This window comes from Spermophilus citellus (assembly GCF_964194105.1).
Source record: "Spermophilus citellus genome assembly, chromosome: 7".
NCBI classification, from domain to species: Eukaryota; Metazoa; Chordata; class Mammalia; order Rodentia; family Sciuridae; genus Spermophilus; species Spermophilus citellus.
In genome coordinates, this window is record NC_138188.1 from 165478888 (window position 1) to 165506241 (window position 27354).

General features: G+C 62.9%; 1 protein-coding gene across 1 annotated transcript; it reads left to right on the top strand.

The window, feature by feature from the left end:
* Positions 1 to 6374: 6374 nt before the first annotated feature.
* On the top strand, positions 6375 to 21831 carry COL6A1 (collagen type VI alpha 1 chain). The gene is made up of 35 exons (XM_081301793.1): positions 6375 to 6730; positions 7374 to 7503; positions 8448 to 8648; positions 8864 to 9023; positions 9276 to 9404; positions 9484 to 9504; positions 9668 to 9688; positions 9761 to 9805; positions 10217 to 10270; positions 10466 to 10510; positions 10615 to 10641; positions 11064 to 11090; positions 11163 to 11207; positions 11514 to 11567; positions 11702 to 11764; positions 12439 to 12501; positions 12588 to 12641; positions 12732 to 12767; positions 13077 to 13139; positions 14312 to 14374; positions 16294 to 16356; positions 16538 to 16600; positions 16877 to 16927; positions 17109 to 17144; positions 17340 to 17402; positions 17497 to 17562; positions 17958 to 17993; positions 18379 to 18415; positions 18587 to 18595; positions 18965 to 19098; positions 19392 to 19501; positions 19589 to 19772; positions 19877 to 20057; positions 20394 to 20423; positions 20540 to 21831. Exons 1-35 carry the CDS (start codon positions 6634 to 6636, stop codon positions 21160 to 21162), a joined length of 3084 nt encoding a protein of 1027 aa, XP_081157919.1. The 5' UTR covers positions 6375 to 6633; the 3' UTR covers positions 21163 to 21831.
* Positions 21832 to 27354: the final 5523 nt, after the last annotated feature.

A 27354-nucleotide genomic window follows, 5' to 3' on the forward strand; every position in this document is an offset into this window, starting at 1 on the left:
GCTGCACCCCGTGACAGTGAGGCCACAACCTGGGGAGAGGGACTGAGCAGACTGGGACCTACAAGCCCAAGTCCTCTGCCACCCAGCGGGGGCTTCCAGGCCCTGGCTCCTGGGGGGCCTCCTCCAGGGCTCCCACTGGACTAGGTGGGGACCCCAGAAGGGCCAGACCCTGGCTCCCAGGAGGGAGTGGAGCGGAGCAGGCCCCTGGTACGGCATGGCCCTGTTCTCACCACACGCTCCGGGTCTGATGGGAGGCCCGGGCGTTCCTGAGAACCACAGACCTGCCCCTGGCACGTCCCCTGGGGATGGAAACCAGAGGTGGGGCAGCAGGCTGGGGTGGGTCTTCCTGTCAGCTCCCTGTGTCCACCAAGAAAATTTCTACCCCTGAAGGGGTGGACCTCAGCCCCCAGGGGGCTGCTACCATGATCCCACCACCAGCTTTCACCAGCCGGGTTTCTCTTCCCAATTTGGGGAGCCCCAGCTTCCAGGATCTCATGTCCCTGGCCAGAGGTCACATGGCTAGTGGGTGACAGAGCTGGGACCAACGCAGACTGCCCCTGCCTCCTGGTGTCCTCCCCCAAGCTACGGCAGGCAGGGCTCACAGCTTCTCTGAGCCACAGTAGGGTCAGAAAGCCCGAGTGGCCCCGTGTTCCTGTGTGGAAATCCTGTCTGTCCAAGGTGCTGGCCACAGTTCTAGCACTGGGGTCACCTGTGCTTGTCCCCTGCAGGGGTGGGGGCACCCCTTCTCTCCAGGCTCAGCAGGTGAGGGAGCTCTGGCCTCCTCTTCCTGTGACCTGGGCCCTTGGATCCAGCTGATGCGGGTGGCCCTGGGTGGGGTGTGGCCAGGGCCGTCCTCTAGCCCAGCACCACAGGGGCAGGAGCAGGTCTGCCCAGGCAAGGACCAGCTTGGGGGTGAGGGAAACCCTGATCCCAGGCCCAGCGGGGGGAGGGCCTGCCACCTCCCCCCCCCCGGCACACCCCACCTTGCTGGGATGGGAACTGGCTGGCTGGCGGCTGCAGCCCCTACATGAAGGGTGGGTAAGCGGGTGTGAAGCCCAGTGGGGCAGGGTGCACCCCACCCGTGGGTCCCAGCAGAGCCCAGTCCAAGGGGAGGCAGGAGCCCCACGCCAGACCGGGGTCCCGAGCGTGCCCCAGGCAGCTCCGTCTCCCACGCAGCTTCCCTTGAGCCCCTGGGTGCAGGACAGGAAGTGACTCCGGTTCCAGGAATGCTTGGCGCCCTGGCCAGGCTCCGGGAGCCAGGCAGCCAGCTGTGCGTGCTTCCTGGGAAGCCCCCCCTCTGGGGCCCCAGGCTCTGAGAGGGAGCAGGCTTCTCCCCCAGGCTCCGTCCTGCCAGATGTTTTCTTTCCACAGAAGGAGGCCAGCGTGAGGTAATGGAGAAGTTAACCCATCTCGCCCCAGTCCAGCTCGGGGTCCAGCCCCGCCGGCCTGTGTGTGCCAGGCAGGGTCCCTGCGGAGACTTGGGAAGGGAAGGTGTCCTGCTGGGCCAGTGTCTCCAAGGGTCCCTGCATGTCTTTGGGGTGCTACAGCCAGTCTCAGGGCAGCGGCCTCAGCAGAGGGCCCTGCACTGGGCACATGGCCAGCCCCTCCCCAGCACACAGGCTTTCCTGGAGGGCCTCTGGGTCAAGAGATCCCTGAGTCAGGCTCCTGGCCTACCCAAGGACCCCTGGACACAACCCCAGTCCTGCCCTCCACAGGGCACCTGGCCTGCCCACTCAGCCCACTCTGGGCTCCCTGCCAGGACTCTGGGGACTTTGGTGAGCAGGATAGGTGCCCAGCTCTGTGGCGCCACGCTGAGGCTTCTACCCAGGTACCCACATCAGCCAGCAGAGTGGCCATGGCCACCTCCTGCTGACTGTCTATTGCCCTGGCCGGCCACATGAACCCCAAGCTCCCCAACTCTGCAGAGAAGACAAGATTGAAGGGGTCTCCAGGCCCAGGCAGTGAGACAGGGCCAGGGTGGGGTGGCCAGCCTGGTTGAGGAGCCCCTTCCTGCGCCCCTGAGGGTCCTGCCCCGTGGCCCTCGCCACGTCCTGCAGCACCTGCTCCCGGCTTAGATGTCCTACCTGGAATCTGTGTCCACCTGGGGGGTGGGCGCTGTGTGTCCACCGAGCCCTCAGGGCTGCACTGCCGGGCCAGGGCCCAGGTGGGGGCTCCATGACCAACTTCCACTAGGAACCAGTGGGGGTGGGACGGGCCATCTTCTAGGGGTCCCCCTGCTTTCCTCAGGGGGCTCGGGTTTCCAATTGACCAAAGCCCCCAGCACGTCTGCCCTGGGGCACATGTCCTGCTACCAGCCCCAGATAGCCTCAGCCTGGAGCCCTGGGGCCAGCAGGGGACTCCACCAGGCATCCCAGGCTCAGCCTACTGCTGCCTGGGGGTGGCCCTCCACTGGCATCAGGCCCAGCCCCACCCTGGGGCCATCTCTCTGAAAGAGTTGGGTGCACAACCAGGGCCCCCGCGTCTGGTTCTCACCAGAAAACAGGAGCCTCAGCTTTTAGGGAACAGAACAGAAAGAAGTTAGGCCAGGCACAGGCGGGGAAGCACGCCAGCCCGACTCATCGCCTGCCTCCGAGCTGGCGGGAGGGGGCGGGCCTAGGGCTCTGCACTAACTGTCGTGCCTGCCTGTGGGAGCGCCGCGGCTCAGGCCCAGGGAACGGTGGGCCCCTCTGTCCCCTGATACCCAGAGACCCTTCCAGGACAGACCAGGATGCCACCCTGTGCGCTCTGGGGAGCTCCTGAGGTGGGCACGGGCCAGGGTGGGCCTGCTGTGCACAGCAGCCGTGGCCCAGGACTGCCGCCGGGCCTGGACTTAGTGAGCACCCCTGCTGTTGAGCCTTCAGTGGGGGCTGCTGCGAAGCAGCCGTGTTGGCCGTGACTGCCCGGTCAGCAGGATGGCCCTCACAGTGAGCACGCATGTCCACTGGGCTCTGCTGCTTGGCCTCTTGTCCGGACAGGGGGAGGTGTTCCGCACCGCGCCAACAAGGGCGCCAGCCCCCCTGAGCTGCTGGTTCTGACGTGGACGGCGGCTCGTGCTCCTTCCCTGGCGGGCCACCCACGGCCCTGTTATGCTGCCGGCGACTGGCACCTGGGGGCTCCTGAAGGAGGTGGTGCACCAGTGCCGACCAGTGCTGAGGCCGCTTGTGGCCAGTGCTGCCCAGCAGCGGGATAGGCCCCTCAGGCTGCTCTGCCCTGGTGACTCACTGGGCAGCTGGCCACCACTGCTGGGAGACAGGAGCCACCTGTCCCCGGTGCCCTCGAACGTGGCCCAAGCTGGCGGGCAGACTGCAGGGCCCCTCATGGAGGAGCCGCCCAGGGGACGGCTTCCTGGACGGGAGGAGAACCGCAGTCCGCGCCAGGGTGGGGGAGGCAGGAGGCCTGGGCAGCGTCCCCCGCGGGCCCGAGGGGTGCTCCGCAGTGAGGCCGCCATGGAAACCGTGTGTAGCCATGGAAAACAGCGTCTTCCCTGATGAATCATCTCCCAAGTTGGGAGGAAAATTCACTGACCAGTGGAGGCCGGGAAAGGGAATAAAGCACGTCCTGAGCCCCGGACGCCGGGGGCCAGGTGTCCCCACCCAGGCGGCTTCCTGGTACCACACCCACTGCATGGGGCTCCTGGGCACCCCGACTACCCGTCCTTGGGCTCACGCCCAACCCCACCACAGGCTCCACTCTCACTCCCCGAGTCACGTGGCGTGTCCAGGGCAGGTCCTGATCCTCCAGCTCCCGTGGGGAGGCGGCGCTGGCAGCCTGGGTGTCCAGGGTGCTGCTGACCATCAGCACCCAGCACATGGCAGGAGGCTCGGCGTGCAGGACGCGGGAAGCCCGGGGGATGTGCAGCTGTGGCATGGGTTGTGGCAAGGACCCTTGCTGTCCTTGTGGACAGGCACTGTGAGGCCTCAGGACATAGAGGAACTCTGGGCTGGGCACAGGGCCACTGCCTGAGCCTGGAGATGCCGGGGGCCCTCTCTCTTTGCAAGGTCAATGAGGCCTGCTGGGGGTTCCTGCTGCCCCGGGGCAACACCCACCAGGGCACCCTGGCTGGAGACCAGAGCTGGGGCTATGGGCGGGACCCCTCTCCTGACCTGGTGTCCTCTCGTCCTGCCCTGCTTACCCCCACTGCCCCTTCAGAAAGTCCCTTGGTCATGGCCCTGTCCACCCTGCAGAGAGCCCTGTTTAGTGGCTGCCCTGAGGCAGGGACCCTCCACCTGGCCCACTCAGAGCTTCACTTCTCAGAGCACAGGGGGCGGCGGTTTTCCTTTGTAAAACGGGTTTTTAGCCGACACACCCAGAGCCCGGCCACACCCCAGGGCCTGACGCGGCCCCTCTTCTCCCCCTGGGAGGTGCAGCCTGGGCCCCGAGGCCGTGGCGCTCCAGGGAGGCCCTGCTCCGCTCGCCCGGGAGCCTCCCTGCAGCTTCCTTCCACCCACTGAGGGGTCTGCACAGGGTGGGTTCCTTCCTCTCTCCTGTGCCCACTGTGGGAGCCCGCGGAGCCCAGAGAGCTGGGAGGAAAGAGGAGCCCAGGCACCCCCGACTGGTACTGTGGCCTCCGCAGGGGCCCATGGACCTGGGTCTGGGGGTCCTCAGAGGCCAAGGGCAGAGGCTCCAGACACAGATCCCCCAGACAGCCCAGGCTGGCCTCCTCCAGGGCCCGGCCCTCTCTCCTGGAGCCTCCCCTGACCGGGCAGTCCTGCCAGTGCACCTGCCCCTCTCCCTGTGCCACCCAGGACGCAGGCCCAGCCAGATGGTGCTGGGGGTGAGAGGCAGAGAGGGACAAAGACCTCCGCCCCAGGCTGGCTCAGGACCTCAGGCCAGGACCTGCCTGGGGCCCAAGTCCCTGTCAGCAGAAGGGGAGGGTGGGCTGCTACCCCCTCTGCCCTTGGACACAGGCACACTGCAGCCCCTCCCCCTGGTGCTCTGTTGGCCATCCTGAGGCAGTGCCTCCCCCAGCGAGGCCAGGCTGCCCAGGACGGCAAGGCAGCAGGACTGGGCACAGGCCTCTCTAACCTGGCCTGGTTCTGGTTTGGGAGGCAGACACGGCACCGAGACCAGCGGGCAGCCCAGGGGGCCTGGTGGGCTTGGAGGGAGGGAGACGGAGGCAGAGGGACAGAGGGACACAGAGGGACAGGACAGGAGGGTGGGAGCAGGGGCAGAACGCTGGGGGACGGCACTGGGGCACTTCCACAGCCGCCTGTGCTCCCTTGGCAGGGTGTGTGTGGCTGCTGCCGTCACCGGGGCCACTCCAAGGGGAGCGCGTGGACGCCGAGCAGTGGCCCCGCTCTGGGCGCTACAGGGCTGTCTGCTCCGGGGGCCTGAGGCCTGCACCGTCGTGGAGACAGCCTCTCAAGGGGCCCTGGTGCAGCTGTCAGGTGGAGGCGCCCCTGGGGCCTGCCCCCCCCAGAGGCCTCCCTGGGGTGACTGTGGGCAGCCTGGGTGAGGCAGGGGTGGCATGTGCACTGAGGAGCCCTGGTGCCACCAGGTCCTCTGGCTGCCAGCTCCCACTGCAGGCCTGTGCCAGGGGTGTGTTCTGCAGCGGACGTGGAAAGGCCCCTGGGGCAGGCAGACTCAGGGTGGGACCAGGAGGCCCCTTGTCCCCCCACGGAAGGTGACAGGCTCCACCTGCCCCTCCTTTCAGACTGGGCCAGCCTAGCTGCCCGGCTCCCAGGACAGGTCGCCGCTGCACAGGGTGCTCCAGCCTCAGTGGACCAGCAGGTGTCCAGAGCCCTGGGGGGGTCTCTACTGTCCTGGGGTCTACATGCTGTGGCCCCCGTTCCTTCCCCAAACCCTGGGCACAAGAGCTGCAGCTGCTCGACGCCCAGCCTGGGAGCTCTGGGTGCCCTAAGTGTGAAGGGACCGAGGCTGCTGCTCAGCACTCTGCGGGCAGCTCCAAGGCCTGTGGCCATGTTCAGAAGCCAGGGTGGGTCAGGTGGGGGGCCAGGGACTCGAGGTAGCACTCTGAGGGAGGGTGGGCTGAGGAGAGGCCGGCTGGGGGTCCTGGGAGTGAGCTTGGGTTTTAAAGGGTCTCCTCTACAGCCCTTTAGCGGTCGCTGTGTTGAAACTTCCGTCCTGTTTCCTGGGTCTTTGCTGAGGAGGGCCAGCATCACGAGTCCAGCACTCTGGAATCTTCTCTGGGCTCACGCCCTGCCTCTGAGCGTCCTCGTGGCCAAGCCCAAGTGCCCTCTGCACACACATGTGCTCCACTAAACAGTGGGCGACCCAGGAGAAACAACGGTGGCTGGGCAGACCCTGGTCCCCCACCGGTGCCCTCAGGGAAAGCCCCTCGGGTCCCGCATTCTTCGGGGCTTCTGTTTTGTTCTACTTTAGGAGGAGCACAATCCACGGAAAGCGGCAGCAAGGCCACACTGGGGGCACATGAATTCCATGGCGTCCAGGGCCTTGGGGGAGAGGGGCTGTTGCCTCCCTGAGGTCCGGGAGGTCTGCGGGGCGGGAGGAGTGTGACTCAGCCGGCCGCCCCGCCCCCGCCCCTCCCTCCGCCCGCTGCCAGCCCTTCTGGTCCTGCCGAGCAGCGCTGAGGAAGACGGCCCTCCTCTGCAGTCCACCCAGGCCCACCCTGACGCCGGCCCTCGCTCAGCGGTGCCCCAGGCCGGCCGAGACATGAGGCTGGCCCAAGCCCTGCTGCCCCTGCTTCTGCAGGCCTGGTGGGTGGCCGCCCAGGACATCCCTGAGACCGCGAGGGCCATTGCCTTCCAAGGTTAGTGTCCTGCTGCGAGGCTGGCTCCAGCTTGCTGCATCGGGAGGGACAGGAGGGACACGGGGTCCAGACCATCTGCCCGACCTTGGCAGGAGAGCCAAGAGCCACAGAGTAGAGTGTCGGGGGCCTGAGGGTCCCAGCCTGCTCCCTGTTCCAGGAAGCTAGGTGTCCGACTACGTCCCCCCCAGGGCCTGGGCTCCAGTCACAGCCCATTCTCAGGAGGACACGCAGCTGGGACACTCCAGAGGGACCCACTCCCAGGGAGCCAATGGCCCTCACTCCTGGTCAGCGTTCTATTCCTGTGAAGGGCTGTCTTGGGCCCACTGCTGTTGACCCCTGTGACCACCCACCTGGCAGCCGGCCTATAGTCAGGGAGACCTGCCGACTTAACCTTTGCTGAGGTCATGCCCCGTGGCTTCAGATTCAACCTGAAAAGTTAGCGGGAAGCAGTCCTGAGCAGCCCAGGCCCAGGCTGCAGGCAGGAGGCCTGTGTCTCCTCCTCACCCGCCCCTGCTGGCCGGGCCTCTTCCCTGTGGCTGGGAGCTGTGGCCCACGGCCCTGCTGGTGGGGGATGGGGGCGGCAGGAGCCACTGGCCTGGAGGAGGTGGGCACTGGCCCAGCTCACAGACCCTTCCTGGCCCAGACTGCCCTGTGGACCTGTTCTTTGTGCTGGATACCTCTGAGAGTGTGGCCCTGCGGCTGAAGCCCTATGGGGCTCTGGTGGACAAGGTGAAGTCCTTCACCAAGCGCTTCATCGACAACCTGAGAGACAGGTATGGGCACACCAATGGCTGTCCTGGTGTTGGGGGCTCAGGGGACGCAGGCAGAGCCTGACCCCAACCTCCGTCTGAGAGGCTGCTGAGCCCCTCCCAGGGTCCTACTCCAGAAGCTGGCAAGAGCCTGGGGGTGACATAGTGCTGGCCTGGGGCAGCCCTGGCCAACAGAGGGCTGAGGGGACCAGGTAAGATGTGGGGTTCTCAAGCCCCAAACCCAGGAGGAACTGAAGTTCCCGGAGGAAACCCAGTGGGTTCAGGGACCTGGCCCTGAGTGTGAGCGGCCTGCTGCCTGGATGCCCCTTAACCAGCTGGGCCCACCCCCTGCCTGGCCCATGTGAGCCAGCAGACCCCCTGCCCAGGGCCTGGACAGGAGTTCCTTCGAGTCCCTAGTTCCTGCCACCCATCTGCATAGTTTCTGGGGTCCCCCGCTGGGCTCTGGGTATGGGGAGGGCACACCCACCCACTGCTGTCCTGCCCATCTGTGGGTCTACTGGGGAGCGGGGGACACAGGTGGACAGGGCGGGTGTGTGCCCCAAGAGCCAGGCCCTGCCCCTCCTGTGACAGGGACCCCTGGAGGGGGTCACATGGGCTCCTCTAGTGCAGACCTCAGACCTGTCCCCACCCATCCCTGCTGACCAGCTGACCAGGTGGAGGAAGGAGGGGTGGTGTGCACTGTCCTTGGGGGGCAGCTCTGCAGTAGCCGTGTGACTCAGTGGCCCTCTGGGGGTGTCCTTGATCCCTCTGCTCAGGCTCTCCTGCCTCAGTTTCCCCACCTGTGAGACTGAGAGCCCCAGGCCGTGCTCTCTGGTGCAGGGAGGGGGCCTCTAATCCACATGGGGACTCCAGTGTGCCATTTGGAACTGACCTGCCCTGCCCACACGCCCACTGCGCACCTCCCAGGGCAGGGCTGTGGCCCTGAGAGGATGCCGTGTGGTCTGCAGGTACTACCGGTGTGACCGCAACCTGGTGTGGAACGCGGGCGCCCTGCACTACAGCGACGAGGTGGAGATCATCCGCGGGCTCACACGCATGCCCAGCGGGCGCGATGAGCTCAAGGCCAGTGTGGACGCTGTCAAGTACTTCGGCAAGGGCACCTACACTGACTGCGCCATCAAGAAGGGGCTGGAGGAGCTGCTCATCGGGTGAGTGGTCCTCGAGTTCGAAGCTGAGGCTTTTAGAAAGATGTGGCCCCCCCAGAACTTGTCCATCTCAGCACTGTAGGGTCAGGACAGAGGCTCCTGCCAGTCTGACAGAGGCAGCAGCCCTACCCGGGCCTCTGCTCTGTGGGTCCCGACCCTGCAGTTCCAGGTTCTGAGCTGACGCAGCTCTAAGGGGCCTCCCACTGCCCGCCCTCCAGGGGCTCCCACCTGAAGGAGAACAAGTACCTGATCGTGGTGACCGACGGGCACCCACTGGAGGGCTACAAGGAGCCGTGCGGGGGCCTGGAGGACGCCGTGAATGAGGCCAAACACCTGGGCATCAAGGTCTTCTCCGTGGCCATCACGCCCGACCACCTGGTGAGCGCCCCGCCTCTCCTGTGCCCTGAACACGTGGGCGGGCGCCACCGGCCCACAGACCCCCACAGCCTGCACCTGCTGGGCACCTGCCAGGACCCTGGTGCGGCCATGGGGTGGGGACCCTCCAGCACGTGGCACCCGCCGTGGACAGGATCTACGGGGAGGCTGAGGCGCTGAGCACCCGGCACGGGCCTGCGACCCCCGGCGCCCGCCCCAGCCCCCGGCCTCACGCGTGCCCACCGCTGCCCCCAGGAGCCGCGATTGAGCATCATCGCCACTGACCACACGTACCGGCGCAACTTCACCGCGGCAGACTGGGGACAGAGCCTCGGCGCGGAGGAGGCCATCAGTCAGACCATCGACACCATCGTGGACATGATAGTGAGCGCCCGCCCGCCTGCCCGCCGCGCGGGGCCAGTGCCCCGGGCCGAGGGTAACCTGCGTCCCCCTTTCCTTTCAGAAAAACAACGTGGAGCAAGTGGTAAGAGCCCCGCCCCCAGCCCCGCCCCCAGCCCCGCCCCCAGCCCCGCCCCGCGCCGCGCCTCCCTCGGCCTCTGCGGGGCCTGTGCGCAGGCCCGGCTCCTGCGCCTCCCGCGACGAACTGACCCTCTGACCGCTGTGTCCGTGCTTTCCCCCCCGCGCAGTGCTGCTCCTTCGAGTGCCAGGTGAGTGTGGCCCCGCCCGCCCCGCCCCGCCCCGCCCCCTGAGCGCCCAGCTGACGCCCCGCTGTCTTGCAGCCCGCCAGAGGACCACCCGGGCCCCGGGGCGACCCTGGGTATGAGGTGAGTGCCGCACCTGCCCCTGCTCATGTGGGGCACCGCACCCTGCGTCCCTCTCCGGCGCCTGGCCCAGCTGCTGGGTCCAGGAAGGAGTGTGGACTGGGTGGGGTGGGGCATGAGACTGAGGGTCCCTGCTCAAGTGAACCTGAGCTCAGTCAGTGGCCAGTGTTCGCACCCTGGGAGACGTCCGGCCGCCTGGGTTTCTGGGGCCCTGGAGCCGCCTGGCCGTAGGCTGGCCTGGCCACAGCCCCTGAGCCCAGCACCAGCCCTGTGGGCGTCTGTGCTGGACCACCTGCTGGCCTGGTGGACAGGCCTGAGCCTCAGGGGAGGGGCCTTGAGGCTGGGTGGCCGCTGGGACTGGACAGGGTCTCTGCGGGCTTTCCCAGCTCCTAACCCGCTGTGCCTGTCCTCCAGGGAGAACGAGGCAAGCCAGGCCTCCCAGGAGAGAAGGGAGAAGCCGGAGACCCTGTGAGTGCCAGCACCTGGCTGGGGTGGGAATGGGAAGCCTGAGGTTGGGGAGTGGACTGAAGAAACTTCCAGAAGAAGGGTGGCTGCTGAGCACCAGCGGCGTGGACCCACAGGCCTGAGAGGGAGTGAGGGGTGAGGCCAGCTGGGGGGGCCTGGTGCTCCCTGCAGGGGTGTCTGACCTCTCCTCTCTTCCAGGGAAGACCCGGGGACCTCGGGCCAGTCGGGTACCAGGGGATGAAGGTGCGTGCCCCTCCTCCAGAGCGTCCCTCGGGTCTGGGTGGGTCAGGTGCCCCGCCCTGAGCCGCCGCAGGGCCATGACCCCCTCCCCCCTGCTTCCTCTACAGGGAGAGAAAGGGAGCCGTGGGGAGAAGGTGAGTGTGGACTCAGGACTGTCTTTATGGAGCAGCATGTACCCCTCCTGGACCATGGGCATTGCTGGGGACACCGGCCCCCAGCCCCTCGCCACCCCGCGTGCCTGGGAGGAGGAGGCTGATTCCAGGACTGGGCCCTGGGCTCTGTGGCCTTCTGGCCCTGGGCCAGCAAGGGCTGGGGACCAGGGCCCATCACTCTCACCCCACCCAGGGGGTGCTCCTCTGTTGGTTTCCTGTCTCCCTCCTATCCTTGGACCCCCCCCCCCAGCAGTGGCGGGCACTCCCTTGGGCTCAGGGGTGACTTTGCATTGGCAGAGGCCTCCTGCCAGGCTCCCTGCACCACCATGTCCGCCGGGCGGGACTGAAGTGGGGGCCAGGCCAGGCAGGGCCCCACCTCTCACTCTCCCTTCTTGTCTCCGCAGGGCTCCAGGGGACCCAAGGGCTACAAGGTGAGTGGGCGGGTGCTGTGGTGGGGCCCCTCCTGGGCCTGGCCTTTCTCTCACCCTCCTGTTGTCTCCCAGGGTGAGAAAGGCAAGCGAGGCATTGACGGAGTGGACGGAATGAAGGTAAGCTCAGGACGGAGGGCTGGGTGGGAGGAGGGGCACAGCCAGTTGTCCACCCCTCCCCATGAGCAGGGGCGGTCTCAAGGGTGGACACTCCCAGAGGACTTGGTGATGTGAAGCTACGAGGTGTTACCTGTGGGTATTTCCTGTCAAGAACCAGGTCCCAGGGGACCCTAAGCTGCCCAGTTAAGCTCAGAGGGTCGTAGGGGAGGCTCTCCTGGAGGCCCTGGTTGGGCCGGAGCCAGGGAGGTGACAGCTGATTGGCCTCGGGCTGCCAGCCGACCACCTCCTACCCTTTCCCTCCTTCAGGGGGAGACGGGGTACCCAGGCCTTCCAGGATGCAAGGGCTCGCCAGGGTTTGATGTAAGTCTCTCTCCCGGTCCTCCTGCCCTCCTGCACGGCTCTGCGAGTCTGCCGACACGGTGCCGCAGGTGGTGCGCGTGGGATTCCCACGGGCCTCCGCTGGCCCTGACCTGTCTCCTGCTGACTTCTCACAGGGCGCTCAAGGCCCCCCCGGCCCCAAGGGAGATGCCGGCGCCTTTGGCCTGAAGGGAGAGAAGGTGAGTGGCCGTGGCCCGTGAGGTCCTCTGGGAGCTCTCTGCCCCATGCACAGGCTCCAGCCTCCCTGGTCATGGTCGGGGGCAGGCAGGGTGATGACAGGGATATGGGAAACAGTCTTGTCCCTCCAGCCGCCCCTTCATAGACCCACAGGGCAGCTTCCCGCCCCGCAATCCTCCCTTTATGGTGAAAGTCCAGGACCCTGGTAGCCCAGCAGGGGAGCCCAGTGGAGGGCCTCAGGTCTGTTGAAGCCCACAGTCCTGTTGTGGGGTTTCTCTGGGGTTCATCAGTGAAGCCAGAAGACTGGGAGGTTTAAGGTGGTGACTGCCCCAGATGTGAGGACAAATGGTTTGGGGTCTCGACCTTGAGTCTGCACACGACCCTCTAGGCCCGGGCTGCAGGGTGTGGACCTGGCAGCACAGGTCTTCCCCTTCCCGGTCAGGTCAGGTGTTGGGGCTGGACCCTGAGTGGCAAAACTGATGGTCCAGGAGGTTTTCCTGCAGTTGTGGAGCCCAAGAGTCCAGGGAGGTTGGGGCTCACGTGTCTTGGTCAGCACAAACTGAGCTTTGGGTGGGGAGGGTGGGCATGGGGCCACTCCTCCCAGGACGGCCTGGTGTGACCCCCCATGGGCTGCACCCCAACATCGAGCGTCTGTGACCCCTCTGACCTTCCCCAGGGTGCACCTGGAGCAGATGGGGAGGCTGGGAGACCCGGAAACTCAGGGCCACCGGGAGACGAGGTGAGAACCGCATGAGCTGGGGTGTGATGGACACGGGGCTCTCGGCCAAGGACCTGGACAGATGGTTGTACCCTTGTCCTCCCTAGGGTGAGCCTGGAGAGCCTGGTCCCCCTGGAGAGAAAGGAGAGGCTGGTGACGAGGTGAGCCCCTGGCCCATCCCCACCCAGGGCTGTGCTGGCCTCTCTGTCCCTCCCGCACCCAAGCTGACCTCTCTGTCCCTCCCTCACCAGGGGAACACAGGACCGGACGGCCCCCCTGGAGAGAGGGTGAGTCAACAGGGCTTCGCCATCCTCCCCACCGCAGAGGCCATGCCCCCTGGGCAGGTCCACAGCACCTGTGGGGGCTGGAGGGTCTCAGCTGGGTGTCCAGAAGCCTCGGCAAGGACAGAGAAGCTGCTGCCATGGTTTCGTCCTGTGGGCCGTGTCTGGGCCTCAGGTCCCTCGAGCTCTCTGGAGGCGGGTGGGAGCAGAGGAGCAGGGCCCAGCCTCTGGGATGATGTGGCTGGAGACCACCACCAGCCTCCAGCCCACCTGCCCAGTGAGATCCTGCCCAGAGCTTTCCCCTCCTCCATGCAGGGTGGCCCTGGAGAAAGAGGACCTCGGGGGACCCCAGGCATGCGGGGGCCAAGAGGAGACCCAGTAAGTCACCGTCCTGAGGCTGGGCCATGGGCATCAGGACCTCGGGACACACCACACAGACCTGCTGTCCAGAGTGGCCCTTCTGCTTCCAGCATAAGCCAGGCAGCCGTGCCTGCGGGGGTCACCCCAGGGCCCGGGGTCCTCCGCGGAGCGGCTGAGGGTCCTGGGGAGGCAAGCAGAGCAGAGTCACTGTGGAGGGTGACAGGAACCAGTCCCCTCCTGGTCAGAGTGGCAGGATGGATGGGTTGGTCTCCAGGACCTGTTGGCCCCTGTCCATGCCCTCCCGGCAGAGCTGCCACGGGTGCTCAGCCACGGGCGCTCAGCCATCTTTACCAGGCATTCCCTCCAGTGCCCCACCTGGCGGCCAGAGAGTCTCGACCACGACGAGCAGCTCAGCCGGCTGGGCCCTCACCCCATCCTGGCTTCTTGGAGGGGCTTTCTTTGTTAGCATTTCAGGAGTGAGACATTGGATCAAAATCCCAGCGGTCGGCGCTGAGGGTGGTTTAGCGGGAAGTCTAGGCCCCACCAGCTGTGTGCCTCCATGGCCGGCACGTCCAGGAGGCAGTGTGGGGCTCTCTGTCCTGTGACAGCGGGCAGCAGCTGTACCCAGGGTGGGCCCCTGTGCGTCTTGCTGGAGAGCAGAGGGGACAGCCTAGGTGTCAGGCACAGCACCAGGCCTCAGAAGCAGTGCCCATCTGCCCTTGCAGACGCAATGCCCTCGTCTTGTCCCAGCACAGGACACCCAGATCCCTCTCACAGTGGCCACTCAGGCTGCAGATTCTCCTGAACAGAGCCCAGCAGGGCCAGGGGCCACTCCCAGGCTGGGCCTCAGAGCCCTGGGAGAGGGGAATGGGGGCAGTCTCTGGGGGCTCAGGACAAGCTGCTGGCCTCCTCAGTGGCCTCCTGAGAAAATGGGAGGACACCCCAGGCCAGGCACCTGGGCCTCTTTCCTGGCAGAGGTATGAGGGGCCAGGAGGGGAGTGTTGAGAAGGACAGTAGAGTCCCCGTGCCCACTGTGGGCCCTGGCTGCCTGGTTCTGCCTGCTCCGAGTCCTTTAGACCCCTGCAGCCCTTGCCTGATGACCACCTGGCCTCTGGCCACAGGGCAGCCATCCACCACTGGGGGCAGCCACGGGGCCCAACTGCCACCCTCATGGGCTTAATTCTTTCCAGGGTGAAGCTGGACCCCAAGGAGACCAAGGGAGAGAAGGCCCCGCGGGCATCCCTGGAGACCCGGTAGGGACCAGCCCGCCAGCTCCACATGCCCCAGGCACAGTGTGCTGGTACCTCCACCACCGGGGGTGGGTCCCCCTGGGCACCTCTACTGCTGCGAGTGCCCGTGGAGCACGTTCCTCCCCGTCAGCTGCAGGGGCAGCGTGGCCACCTGGACCAGCTGGGTGCTGATGGTGATGGAGGGACCCAGCTCCTGTGGCCTGTAACAGATGTGAACAGAGGCCCCAGACGCTGACCCCCTCGCTGTGGGGAGAGGGTGCTCGAGGAGCGGAGGGGGCACAGGGACCTGGCAGCAGCAGGGACGACCATTTTCTCCCATCCTGAGGACTGGTCACTTGGCAGCAGGTGCTGCTGGGGGTAGCCACTCTTCCTGGGACACCTGGAGGCCTCCAGGTTCCCCTGACAGTGAGCATCCGGGCTGCTGGCAGTTTGCTTGATGGACAGAGGAGCTCGCAGCCCGCTGGGGCCCCCAGTCCATGGTGAAAGAGGTGATGAGAGCAGGGCAGCTGCTTCAATGCTGGCCACTCCAGCAAGAGCAGGCCCAGGCTGGGGAGGCGTGAGGACCGCTGGCCCGAGTGGCGCTTGCATTTCCAAGAGGGGAGGCTCCGTGCTGCCGTGGCCCCGGAGCAGGAAGTTCTGGGGAACGGTGCTTCTTCAAGTCCAAGGAGAGCAGCCAGGAACCCAGAGCATGCGGGAAGCACCACACCTCTCTCGGGGCCTTGCCGGCCTCCCCTGCCCGCGCCCCACCCACCTGTGGAGGCGTTGTCCCTGCTCCACCAGGAGTGGGCTGCCCAACAGGACTGGTGGTGCCTTTGGGTGCCCCAGAGGTGCCCACCAGTGAGTCACCTGCTCCCTGAAAACTGCGAGTATCAAGTTTCTCATGGGGACAGTGGCACCCACCAGAACAGGCCTCCTGCTCCCCACTGGCTGGGCCCAGGGCCTCGTCTGCACCCTCTCACCTGACCCCTCCCACATGCCAAGGCTGGATCTTGTCCACTGTGAGCCCAAGCTGAAGGGCTGCTGGTCCTCCACCATGCCAGGCTCAGCCTGCTGACAGTGCCATGCTGACACCATGCAGGGGCGCAGCTGGCCAGGCCCAGCTGTGTGCATGGTCAGGGTGGGGACCATGTCAAGGCCAGTGGCTCCTGCTACCAGCAGAGGTCCAGAGACCTACAGCTCGGGGAAAGGCCATGCAGGAGCCAGTGTGACACCAGCACAAGGCTGGCCCAGCAGGGCCTCCTTGGGGGACACCTGATGTGGCCAGCACAGAGGGCAGACCCATGACCAGCCTGGTGGGCTCCTGTGCTTCCTCTGGCCTGGCTGCAGTGTCAGGTGCTCAGGGCACTGAGACTCACCCCTGGGGGCTGCGGCAGGAGCAGGCTGCAGAGCCGGGGTCCAGGGTGGGTTCAGGGTGGGCTCTGGAGACCCTGCCCCAAGCCAGCGCTGGGGCTTTAGGGATGCATAGGAACCTGGGTGGGGCAGGTCCTGCATTTCAGGCAGAGACCCAAGCTGTCCCCACCCTTGTGTTTGGGGGTCTAGAGATCAAGGGGCTGGAAACTTGAGTGGGCAGGGCCATCCGAGGTGGTGGATGTAGGACCCTTCCAGCCAGAACTGCCTCTGTGGCCAGCCAGAGCCTGAGAGAGTCACCCTCTGCCCTGGCCTGCAGAGGCCCCAGAGGAGGGCCACCCAGGGGGCTGAACAGAGACAGGGGGAGCCTTGGCGGGCAGCCTGACCTGACCACATCCCAGTATCAGCACCAAAATCCCCACCTGTGGAGACGCCCAAGGGTCTGGGTGTCTCCCCTCAGGGTGGGACCTGGATCCTCCGTGTGCCGATGGTGCCTGGTGGTCACATGAGGAAGGCCAGGGAGGGGCTGGGCCTGGGCAGCGAGCGTGGGGTCCCATGGTGTCTCCATCTCTCAGGGTGAGGCTGGCCCCATCGGACCTAAAGGATACCGAGGTGACGAGGGTCCCCCAGGGTCTGAGGTGAGTACCTGCCCCCCCAGAGGAGCCAGCCCCAAGTGTCCACCCAATGCCAGTCCCTCCAGCTTAGGAAACCCTGGCCAGAGGGACTTTGCTCCCGTTCTGCCCTGACCCTGGCTCCCTCGGGGGTGCTCTGCTCTGGACCTGCATTGTGTGACCTGGCTGTCACCCTCCCTCTCCTTAGGGTCTCAGAGGAGCCCCAGGACCCGCTGGCCCCCCTGGAGACCCGGGGCTGATGGGCCAAAGGGTGAGTGTCGAGGGCACAGCCGTGTGGGCTGCTGTCCGGCATCCAGAAGCCCTGGAGGCCCCAGCCCTGGCCTGAGTCATCTCTGGGGAAGGGCTTGACCCTGGGGTCTGTGACCGACAGGAGGCGTCCAAATTGGCTCCCAGTGTGAGGACCTCAGCCAGTCCTGGGGAGGGACGGGCCTCCTGGGGAGGGAGCCCCCGCAGGCGGGCAGGAGGGCGCTGGGGACTGCCGTGCTCCCTGCCGGTCACAGAGACAGTGCAGGTGCTCTGCCCCCAGGGTGAAGACGGCCCCCCTGGAAACGGCACCGAGGGCTTCCCTGGCTTCCCCGTAAGTGCCAAGGCCACCCCAGAGCCCCCAGGCTGCCTCGGCGCCTGGCCCTGGCCCTCCGGCTGGCTGGGGAATTTGGGAGCGGGGCCTCTGCTGGGCCTGGACCCCGTCCCCCTGCGATGGCCCGGCTGGCCTCCCTCCTGGGTGTGAACCCGCGTGACTGTCCCCATCGTCCCCACAGGGCTACCCAGGCAGCAGGGGCCCCCCTGGGCTGAACGTGAGTACCCCCACCTGGGTCCAGGGCTGTGTGACGCAGGCAGCCTGACAAACGTGTGCCCCATGCGCCCACATTCCCACGGGGGCATGTGTGTGCTGGCCCGCACACTCCTGGTGGCCCCAGGGACATCCAGCTGTGCCCACACCGTCCCGTCCCCCACCAAGATGCTGCTGACCTGAGTGTTGTCCCCTGCAGGGCACCAAAGGCTACCCCGGCCTCAAGGGGGACGAGGGTGAAGCTGGGGACCCTGGCGAGGATGTAAGTGGGGTGAGCCCTCAGGGGGTCTGGGTGGGCCGTGGGCCATGCACCTGGGGATGCACCTGGCCTCGACTGACCACTCCCTTCCCTCCAGAACAATGACATCGCACCTCGTGGCGTCAAAGGGGCAAAGGGGCACCGAGGCCCCGAGGGCCCGCAGGTGGGCGTCACGCAGGGGACTGCTGAGGGGAGGGGTCTGGGGAGTAAGTGGGAGGCCGGGGGCCTCGACAGGGGGTCCCAGGGAAGCTCTGTGAACCTGTGCTCGTGGGGGAGGGATGGTCACTAGGATCAGGGCAGTGTCCCAGGGCAGCCAAGCCACGTCCAGGAGGGCGTGGGCACCCTGAGGTGGGGACCAGGTGAATCTGGACCTGCAGGAAACATTCCCTGCCAGACAAACCCTGTGGGCGACTGGACCACAGCAGGAGGAGGTCGAACTGAGAAGGCCTGACCAGGGAGGCCTGCCAGGGCCAGCAGTGGGCAGTGGTTTCCCGCAGGACTCGTGGACTCCCTGGCAGGCACCTCCCCGTCAAAGCCCTCTTGTATCTGCCCCCACAGGGACCTCCAGGAAGCACAGGACCACCCGGGCCAGACGTAAGTGGGGCCTCTGCGGTTGTCCTCTGAGCCTGACCACTGCACACCCATGGGCTGTTGTATGGTCATGATCACTGGACAGAGGGGCGGTGGGAGCTGGCCCCATATGACGCCACAGGGGGTGCTCGGTGGCCACGAGGGAAGTGTGACCAGGGGATTTGTGATGGTCTGGGGGACATGTGGTGGTCATGTGTTGGTGAACATGTCCAGTGCCATGTCAGTGCCTGTCCAGAGCAGGCACCTGGGTCATGAGAACCCTCGTCCAGAACCAGGGGACTATCCCAGGGCAGCAGAGCCATATCCAGGATGGCGTGGGCACCCTGAGGTCCTGGGGTGACCAGGATGCCCCAGCCCAGAGCTGCCCACCGTCCCCCTCTCCCCCCAGGAATGTGAGATTTTGGACATCATCATGAAAATGTGCTGTGAGTACCTTGGAATGACCGTCCTAATGAGAACAAGTTCCCGCCAGCCCAGCGCCCGCCACTGCACTCCAGAGGGGTCTCTGACCCAGGGAGGGGCAGGGTGGGCAGGCGGGTAGGGCCCTGGGCAGCAGTGGGCAGTCCTGCTTCCTGTAACCCCGCCTCTTCTTCCAGCCTGCTGCGGTGAGTGCCACTTCGCCCCCCACTAAGGTAACTCAAGGGCTTCTGCTGGCGATGGAACCAGCCCCATCTGCAGCCACGGAGCCGTGACTACACCTGCCGACCCGTCCCCTCCCGAGGGCCACCGCAGCCTGCACCCTTGTGGGTGCTGCGGTCCCCTCCACTCTTTCCCAGCAGCTCCAGATCCCCTAGGCAGCCTGGGGCAGGAACCCACCCCCTGTCCTGCCCTTTCTCCCCATGGGATCTGGGATCCAGTGGGGGACAGGGGCAGGGAGCAGCCTGGCGAGCGAGGCCCCTGCTGAGGAGCCGCAGGAAGGGCCAGCAGGACCTCCGTGTTGGGAGAGGTCCTGGCTGACCCCCACCCGCCCCCAGAGTGCAAGTGTGGCCCCATCGACATCCTCTTCGTGCTGGACAGCTCCGAGAGCATCGGCCTGCAGAACTTTGAGATCGCCAAGGACTTTATCATCAAGGTCATTGACCGGCTGAGCCGGGACGAGCTGGTCAAGGTGAGGCCCGCAGCCCCTGCTGAGGCACCCCGGGGGCTGGACGGTCCAGATCTCGCTGTGCAGGAAGCGCACTCAGCGTCCCACCAGCCAGGCCCACCAGCCCCCTCGGGTGCTGGGCTCCATGCTTTTGGGGCATGGCCTGAGCTCGGGGGCTCCCAGAGCCCCACCCTCAAGGGTGATGGTGGGAGGGCTGCATGCTGGGCCTGCATGGGCCCTGTGAGCCGGGCTGGCCCCCGGAGGGACAGTGCCAGGCATGGGGGCAGGCTCCCAGCTGCCACCTGGTCCTCCCGCAGTTTGAGCCGGGGCAGTCGCACGCTGGCGTCGTGCAGTACAGCCACAACCAGATGCAGGAGCACGTGGACCTGCGCAGCCCCAACATCCGCAATGCCCAGGAGTTCAAGGAGTGAGTGGGGCCACCTCCCAGCCCCTGGCCCAGTCCCCCCGACCCGGCCTGGCCCGGCCTGACCAGCCTGGCCCTCTTCTCCGGCAGAGCCGTCAAGAAGCTGCAGTGGATGGCGGGTGGCACCTTTACAGGCGAGGCCCTGCAGTACACCCGGGACCGGCTGCTGCCGCCCACCCAGAATGACCGCATTGCCCTGGTCATCACTGATGGACGCTCGGACACCCAGAGGGATACCACTCCACTGAGCGTGCTCTGTGGCCCCGACATCCAGGTGGGTGGGCACCCAGCCACAGCGCCACTTGGGAGTGTGCTGCCACCTGGGCTCCTCCCTGGGGAGGAGACCACTGAGCCATGCCCGCCCTGTTCCGTCCTCAGGTGGTCTCTGTGGGCATCAAGGACGTGTTTGGCTTTGTCGCGAGCTCTGACCAGCTCAACGTCATTTCCTGCCAAGGCCTGTCGTCCCCGGGCCGGCCGGGCATCTCCCTGGAGAAGGAAAACTATGCAGAGCTGCTGGATGATGCTTTCCTGAAGAACATCACGGCCCAGATATGCATAGGTAGGAGAGGCTCGTTCAGACCCCCAGCCGGGCAGAAGGCAGGAGGGCCGGGGGCTCCACGGAGGCCGCGGTCAGCAGACAGACTGCCCAGGCCAGACCTGGGCCTTCCTGCACAGGCACCTGGTCAGCAGCCCGGCAGGGAGTCCCTGCCTGCAGACCATGCTGCCCCTTGAGCTGCAGTGTCCCGCCCTCTGTGGGGGAGGGAGGGCCAGGAATGGAGCCTGGGGACCCTCTGCCACTCCTGAGTCAGGGACCTGCCCTCCTGGAAGAACCAAGCCTGGGTGGGTATGGGTCGTGGGGTCGGAGGTCCATGTGTGTGGGGTCTTCTCTTTGCAGACAAGAAGTGTCCAGACTACACCTGCCCAGGTCAGTATCAGGGCTGGTGTGGGGGAGGGCAGGGTGCCTAGAGGCTCAGCACCCTGTGGCCGGCCCGCGGAGCTGTCGGGGCCTGGTGTTCACGGCTGCCTTCCCCCGCCCCACAGTCACCTTCTCCGCCCCGGCCGACATCACCATCCTGCTGGACGGCTCGGCCAGCGTGGGCAGCCACAACTTCGACACCACCAGGCACTTCGCCAAGCGCCTGGCAGAGCGCTTCCTGTCCGCCGGCCGGGCGGACCCCTCACAGGACGTGCGGGTGGCGGTGGTACAGTACAGCGGCCCTGGCCAGCAGAGGCCTGGGCGGGGCGCGCTGCAGTTTCTGCAGAACTACACCATGCTGGCCAGCGTGGTGGACAGCATGGATTTCTTCAATGATGCCACCGACGTCAACGATGCCCTGAGCTATGTCACACGCTTCTACCGTGAGGCCTCCTCAGGAGCCGCCAAGAAGAAGGTGCTGCTGTTCTCGGACGGCAACTCGCAGGGGGCCACGGCGGCGGCCATCGAGAAGGCCGTGCAAGAGGCCCTGCGGGCGGGCATTGAGGTCTTTGTGGTGGTGGTGGGTCACCAGGTGAATGAGCCCCACATCCGCGTGCTGGTCACTGGCAAGACGGCCGAGTACGACGTGGCCTTCGGAGAGCGCCACCTGTTTCGCGTGCCCAGCTACCAGGCCCTGCTGCGTGGTGTCTTCTATCAGACAGTGTCTAGGAAGGTGGCACAGGGCTAGGGCACGGGCACGGGCACGGCAGGCCTCTCCGCATGCCCCCCAGAGCCAGCAGGAAGAGCCGGACCGAGTTATCCTGGCCACCATAGGGAGACGTCCAAGGGAGAGGGGGCTCTGCCATCACCGGGCCCCCGAGCTTTGCCTGGGCCTCCACAGCTTGCCCGGGTGGTGCCTGGTCACCCCCTCCCTCAGCCTCACAGGCCTCCCTTCCCCTCCTGGCTGTGTCCGTCCCGCTCGCCTCCTTCCTCCCCAGATGACCGCTGGTGTCCTCTAAGTCCCGCAGAAGGTCTTCTTCCGCCCACACCCATACTCGGTCCTGGTGGCCCTGCTCCTCGCCCCGGGGGGTGTTGCGCTGTGACTTCCTTCTGGAAACCGAGCTGCAGATTCTCCAGCACCACCCCCAAGGGGTCGCCTCCCACTAACCAGGTGCCCCAGTGACCCTTGCAGACCTCAGCCCTGGCCCTCGGGCCGTGAAGCTCAGGACGGCAAAGCACTGAGCTGTTCTGAGGACAGAGGTGCTGCCTGCAAGGGCCCCACTGAGCAGAGCCGGTCGAGCCGAGGAGTGCCCCAAGGACAGCCCAGGCCCTCCTCAGTCATGCCGCACCGGTGGCCTGTCCCCCCTCAGCTGGCCTGTCCTTTTCCTGTTTCCCTTGGCCCTGCCCCAGGCCATGATCTCTGCTAATAAAGGGCTCCACTCCTCTCTGGCTCTTCCCTGCTGGACTGTGCTTCGAAGGCCTCTAGGCTGGGAGGTGCTGCCCTCGGTGGGACAACACCGGAACACTGCTCGTGGCGCCCAGGGAGATGTGACAGTGATCTCAGCCCATTTTCAGGCAGAGGTGGGGGAGGCCCAGCATCCAGGCTCAGGGTCGGGGACCAGGTCTCCCCAGGCTGGGTGCCACCACATTCTACAGATCCAACCCCAGAGTGGTCAGCTTCCGCCCTGCTCTCTGGAAGGCGTCGGAGTCTAGGGCCTGGGAAAGAGACAGGGAGGTCCCCCAGGAGGTCCCCAGGATGAAACACAGTGATCTCCAGAAGGCCTCTGCCCTGGGCCACTGCACAAGAAGGGAGGCCATGCAGAGGCAGGCCTGGCCCCGGGTCCAAGGAAGACAGCTGCAGGAATTATAGTCCCAGGGTCCCTTTGCTTAGGCTCCCTCCAGGGCCTGGGGGCAGGAGAGGAGGCAGGGACAGTGGGACCAGGGGCAGGAGGCAGGGAGGCCCCTAGCCCGAGGGCCTCACTGCAGGGCCAGGACTTTCCTACAGGGGGAAGAAGCCCTGGGGTTAGATTTCAGGGACAGAGAGAGCACACAGTCAGGGCAGCCAGAGGAGCTGCCTCAGGCCCATGGCCCGCCCCACCCCAACCCCCTCCTCAGTCCCCTAACCCTAAACTGGGCTGATAACACAAGAGCGTCCACTGAGAGGCCCATGAGTGTCCCAAGGACACTCACCAGGCAGACAGCCTGGGACAAGGCTCTCGGCCATCTGGACCTGCCTGGGTAGGAGCTAAAAAGGAGACCAGAGGCTACGGTGAGTGGCCACTTTAGGGACAGAAGTTCTGGCCCTGAAGGAGGGCAGGGGTCCAGACTCTCTTCTCAATGCTCTCTGAAGAGACCCCCTGCCTGCTGTCCAGGCCCCTTCTGGTCACCCACAGATCTATTTGATGCACCTCCATGGCATCTTTGTCTCAGGATCCCCCACTCCTGAATGCCCATGCAGCCACTAGGGACCCCAGACAGGAGGGACTGTAGGGCCACCAGGGCCAGATGACCACACAGACCCCACTGGGCACCCAGGGGAAGGGCCTGTCCTCCATGGGCCTCACACTTCTCATGGCAGCTGACGCTATCCTCAAAGGATAGAGTCACACACAGCAGGATATGTCATGGCATGCCTTTAACTGCAGCCTGAAGGACTGGGACCATCTATGTGAGACACCACTGGAAACCACAGCAGATCCATAAAAACCCAGTTCTGTCAGGAGCAGATGAAACACCGTGATCTCCAGCCAGAGTTGATAGGTGGAGAAGCAGAGGACATAATCCTCTCTCTAGAAAACTGGCACATCTGAGAGTCCCCCAGGGACTAAGCAGAATGCAGCAGGGAGCAGATGCCACACCACAAGCAGCTGGCCTCTCCAGGGCACTCTTCAGCCTTTGACTCTGTGAACCAGGTTGACATTTTATACATTTGAGCAGTTAAATTAAAAGGCAAAAATGCCTTAACTGGAAAATGAGCTATGAAAAAGCCAGTCCAACTGCAGACTCTGCAGACAGTGGGACATGGGGCAGGAGGCAGGGATGCTCCTAAACCAAGGGCTAATACAAAATATAAAGCTCCAGCACCTGAGACACTGCTACCACCATCACTGTAGGTCCTCTAGAAGCCTAACCCCACCAAGATGGAGATCTAGTCCTGGGATATGCTATCACCATTCATGCAGTTCCTAAAGACAGCCGAATCCCACCAATATTGAGCTCCAGCACTGAGACACTCCTACCACCACCATTGCAAGTCCTACACAGAGCTTAACCCCACCAAGATGGAGCTCCAGCCCTGGGACACTGCTAATACCATTACTGCAGGTCCTGCAGACAGCCTAACCCCACCAACATGGAGCTCCAGCCCTGGGACACTGCTAATACCATTACTGCAGGTCCTGCAGACAGCCTAACCCCACCAACATGGAGCTCCAGCACTGGGACACTGCTAATACCATTACTGCAGGTCCTGCAGACAGCCTAACCCCACCAACATGGAGCTCCAGCCCTGGGACACTGCTAATACCATTACTGCAGGTCCTGCAGACAGCCTAACCTCACCAACATGGAGCTCCAGCCCTGGGACACTGCTAATACCATTACTGCAGGTCCTGCAGACAGCCTAATCCCACCAACATGGAGCTCCAGCACTGGGACACTCCTACCACCATCACTGCAGGTCCTACAGACAGCCTGACCCTACCAACATGGAGCCCCAGCCCTGGGACACTCCTACCACCATCCTGAAGTTCCTACAGACAGCCTGATCCCCCCAAGATGGAGCTCCAGCACTGAGACACTCCTTCCACCATCGCTGAAGGTCCTGCAGACAGCCTGACCCCATCAAGATGGAGCTCCAGCACTGGGACACTCCTACCACCATCACTGCAGGTCCTGCAGACAGCCTGACCCCACCAAGATGGAGCTCCAGCACTGGGACACTCCTACCACCATCACTGCAGGTCCTGCAGACAGCCTGACCCCACCAAGATGGAGCTCCAGCACTGGGACACTCCTACCACCATCACTGAAGGTCCTGCAGACAGCCTGACCCTACCAACATGGAGCCCCAGCCCTGGGACACTCCTACCACCATCGCTGAAGGTCCTGCAGACAGCCTGACCCCATCAAGATGGAGCTCCAGCACTGGGACACTCCTACCACCATCACTGCAGGTCCTGCAGACAGCCTGACCCTACCAACATGGAGCCCCAGCCCTGGGACACTCCTACCACCATCACTGAAGGTCCTGCAGACAGCCTGACCCCACCAAGATGGAGCTCCAGCACTGGGACACTCCTACCACCACCGCTGAGTGTCCTACAGTGAAACCCACAAAGTTGGAGCTCCAGCACCTGGCATGCTTCCACCACTATGTCAGTGTGGTGCAAGACAGAGAATCTGGAAGGAGTCTTGCACTTCAGTTAAATATGGAAGAGAAACAGCAACTGGAACGACAGGTGGAGACTATGGAAACAGATGTGTTCTCGGCTGAAGGAAATGCCGCACCTGGTCTTTAGGGCAGATGTGTGTGATTTGAGCTTCAGTGTATCCTGGCCCTTACCACTTTGGGGTTGAAGACTTAAGTATTCTGTAGTCATTGTCATGATGTCTGTAATTTGCTCTATAATGCTTTTGTCATGAAGGCATTAGAACCAGTTTGGAATGAAACAGCAGTCAGCCTTGGGGAGGGTATAGCAATATTCTTTGGGCTATTCTGCTCTTTATGGGTTCACAGAGTTTCATAAATGGAAAGCATAACAAGGAATAAGTGGGGTCTAATTTAGTCTTGGGATCAGGCAAGGCAGTGGGGCCCGAGGAGGTGAGTCAGCACTGGGGCAGTTGACATGGTATCCTAACCCTGTAGGTCTTTGTGTTTGAACACAGTAGTTGGGTTCATCCCCAAAACTCCAGCCTGGAAATGATTTCAGTCCCTGATTGTCCCTTTGCCTTCCCTCTTCCCCTCCTACCTTCTCCCCCTTCCCTTCTCCTTCTTTCTCTACTAGACTTCCTTTTGCCTATCAATTTACTTTTGGTTCTTTATGTGATCTTATGCTTCCCTCCCCTTTCCTTTATTTTACTCTAGCTTTTGCATTTGAGAGAAAACATTCAGCCTTTGAGTTTCTGAGTCTGGTTAATTTCACTTAACATGATATTCTCCATTTCCATCCGTTTACCGGCAAACGCCACAATTTCATTCTTTTTAACGGCTGAGAACTCGTGTGTGTGTGTGTGTGTGTGTGTGTGTGTGTGTGTGAGAGAGAGAGAGAGAGAGAGAGAGAGAGAGAGAGAGAGAGATTCTTTTTATCTATTGATGGGTGTCAGGGTTGATTCCATGATTTAGCTCTGTGAATCGTACTCTATAAACATTGATGTGGCTGTCTTGCTGTCATGTGCCAATTTAGATCGTCTGCATAAACACAGAGGAGTGGGCTAGCTGGGTCCCATGGTGATTCCATCCCTAGTGTTTTGAGGAATCTTCAAACTGCTTACTAGTCTGCAGTCCCACCAACATTGTACAAGTGTCCCTTTCTCCCCACAACCTCACCAGCACTTACTGTTTTTTGTATTCTTGATCTTTGCTATTCTGACTGGAGTGAGATGAAATCTTAATGGAATTTTGATTTGCACTTCTCTGATTGCTGGAGATGTTGAACACTTTCTCATGTTTTTGTTGCTCTTTTGTGTTTCTTCTGTTGAGAAGTTTTGGTTTAGTTCTTTTGCCCACTTATTGAATGGGTTATCTTTTTGTGTGTGTGCTAAGTTTTTTGAGTTCTTTGTGTATCTGGATTCTAATCCCCTAAAATCTCCCATTCGGTAGGCTGTCTCTTCATGCTCTCAATAATTTCCTTAGCTATGCAGAAGCTTTTTAGTTTAACAGCATCCCACTTATCGATTATTGGTTTATTTATTGTTCTTTGGGGGTCTTGTTAAGGAAGCCTGTATCAGCATCTATATGATGGAGTATTGGACCTATGTTTTCTTTAACAGTTTTAAGGTTTCTCATCTAACTCCTAAGTCTTTGTTCAATTTTAATCTGAGTTTGTGCAGAGTGTAAGAATTTCATTTTCTACATAGAGCTATCCAGTTTTCCCAGCACCATTAGTTTATGTTCTCCAAGATATATTTTTGAAACCTTTGTCGAATATCAGATGGCTATAAGTTTGTGGGTTTGTCTCTGGGTCTTCTGTTCCAGTCCATTGGTCTTCACGTCTGTTTTGATGCCAATACCGTGCTGTTTCTATTAGTACAGCTCTGTAGTATGATTTCAGACCAGGGATAGTGATGTCTCCTGTTTCACTTTTCTTGCTTAGTATCGTTTTGGCTACTCTGGATCTCTTATTCTTCCAGATGAATTTAAGAATTGTTTTTTTTCTAATTCTATGAAGAATGTCATTGGTATTTTGATGGGGATTGCAATGAATCTGTATATTGCTTTTGGTAGTATGGCCATTTTGATAATATTAATTCTGCCTATCCAAGAACATGGGATGTCATTTCATCTTCTAAGGTCTTTCAATTTATTTCTTCAGTGTTCTATCATTTTCACTGCAGAGCTCTTTATCTCCTTGGTTATATTAATTCCCAAGTATTTTTTCCATAGGTTATTGTGAATGCACCAGTTTCCCTTCCTCAACTGAATCACGTTGAAGTAGAGAAAGAGATATTAACTTGTGAATATTGGTCTTGTATCCTGATACTTTGCTAAATTCATTTATAAGCTCTGGAAGTCTTCTGGTGGAGTTTTCTGGATCTTCTAGATATAGGATCATCTCATTGACAAAGAGAGAGTTTGACTTCTTTTCATATTTGATTCCCTTTGATTTCCTTTTCTTGCCTGATTGCTCTGGCTAATGTTTCAGGAAGTACATGGCGTAGGATACTATGCCATAAAGTGGAAAGCCTGTCTTGTTCCTGAATTGAGTGGAAATGCTTTTAG